Here is a 1,231-nt window from a genome sequence, read left to right as displayed (position 1 = left end):
GTTCTATTTTGAAACTTAAATGCTTTAGCGGCTACCTTTTGTGTAGTTTGTAATATTTGCCTTTATTTATCTGAAACTGAAGCCTCATTTTAAGTACATCTGCCCTGTTGAACTTATTATGGGAAATAAATATTTAAATCAAAACAAGCTGCTGATTATTTCACATTTTACTTGTGAGCAACGGCACATTTAAATCTTACAAATATAGTTATTTGGCTTATATCATGATATATATATCGTTATCGCCTGAAATGAAAAAAACATATCGTGATATGAAAAAATCTCATATCGCCCAGCTCTACTTGCTTAAACTATAAAAGGAATGAGTGATTGGGCTGTACCAAGTAGTGGAGGGAAGGGGGGCAGTGTGGGCAGTTGGATCATTCCCACCAGCTTCCCTCCCAGCACGGAGCAGATGAAGAGGATGATGATGCCGAACAGGTTCCCTCCAGGTAAACACTCTTTTCCCGTGATGGCCCAGACGACTCCGAACAGCAGAGCAAACAAACAGACTGCGAGCAGATGTGACATCCCATTAAGATTCAGTGTGACAGGACACATTTACACAGTGCTGCTGGTCAGGTAGAGTATTTAATGAAGACACATAGTTGAGGATGTTACCTTATACAAACACACAGGCATCATGAGTGTTCGTTACCTTTGGTGATGAGCAGGTTGATGATTCCCCGAGGTCGAGGACATCTGTCGTTCAGACTGATACAGGATGCGCAGCAGGAAGAGTCAGATGATGGCGTCTTCATCTGTTCATTAGATGTTTTTCAGTTTCTGATATTCATCATTCATTTGGTCACAGCAACAGATTTCTGCAGACACCAGTAGTTTGCATAGAAGACGCCAGCTTGTCTGAACTATTGCCAAATGTAGAACATTTGTCTTTCAAGAAAAACGTTTTCATTTTTGCTGCAACCTACAACTTGCAACTTATTTCACCTAGAGACAGCTAACAACCACTGACCAGCTGTTCGGGAAATATACATTTTTTCATTTCCATTTTTATACCGGCCTTTCTCTCGGTCAGCGCTGTGACCTACTGAGTCTTCAGCAATAAGTTAAACAGTGTCTGCCAGCAAACTCCAGCAACCAGATGGTGAATTTTCATTTTTCCCTAGCAACGGACTGTTTCTAGGACATCGCCAACCAGTCTCTACACTTGTGTCACTGAGCACTTACAGGACACAACGCCTAAACCACAAACTTTATTATCATTAAT

The 1,231-nt window shown here is 41.0% G+C and overlaps 1 protein-coding gene across 1 annotated transcript in view; it reads right to left on the bottom strand.

Annotated features, from left to right (window-relative positions):
• Positions 1–341: 341 nt before the first annotated feature.
• Positions 342–1,231, bottom strand: part of LOC121813013 (sodium/hydrogen exchanger 9B1-like) — a gene marked incomplete at its 3' end in the record, with an annotated part of 23,765 nt that continues 22,875 nt past the window's right edge. Inside the window, 2 exon segments of the mRNA XM_042216416.1 lie at positions 342–512; positions 659–761. Of these exon segments, the coding sequence (XP_042072350.1) occupies positions 342–512; positions 659–761 (274 nt within the window).

Source organism: Haplochromis burtoni, unplaced genomic scaffold, assembly GCF_018398535.1.
Source record: "Haplochromis burtoni strain Fernald_Lab_line unplaced genomic scaffold, NCSU_Asbu1 Contig_1044, whole genome shotgun sequence".
NCBI lineage: Eukaryota > Metazoa > Chordata > Actinopteri > Cichliformes > Cichlidae > Haplochromis > Haplochromis burtoni.
Note: the sequence above shows the minus strand (reverse complement) of the source record. Positions and strands in the feature narration are given on the sequence as shown.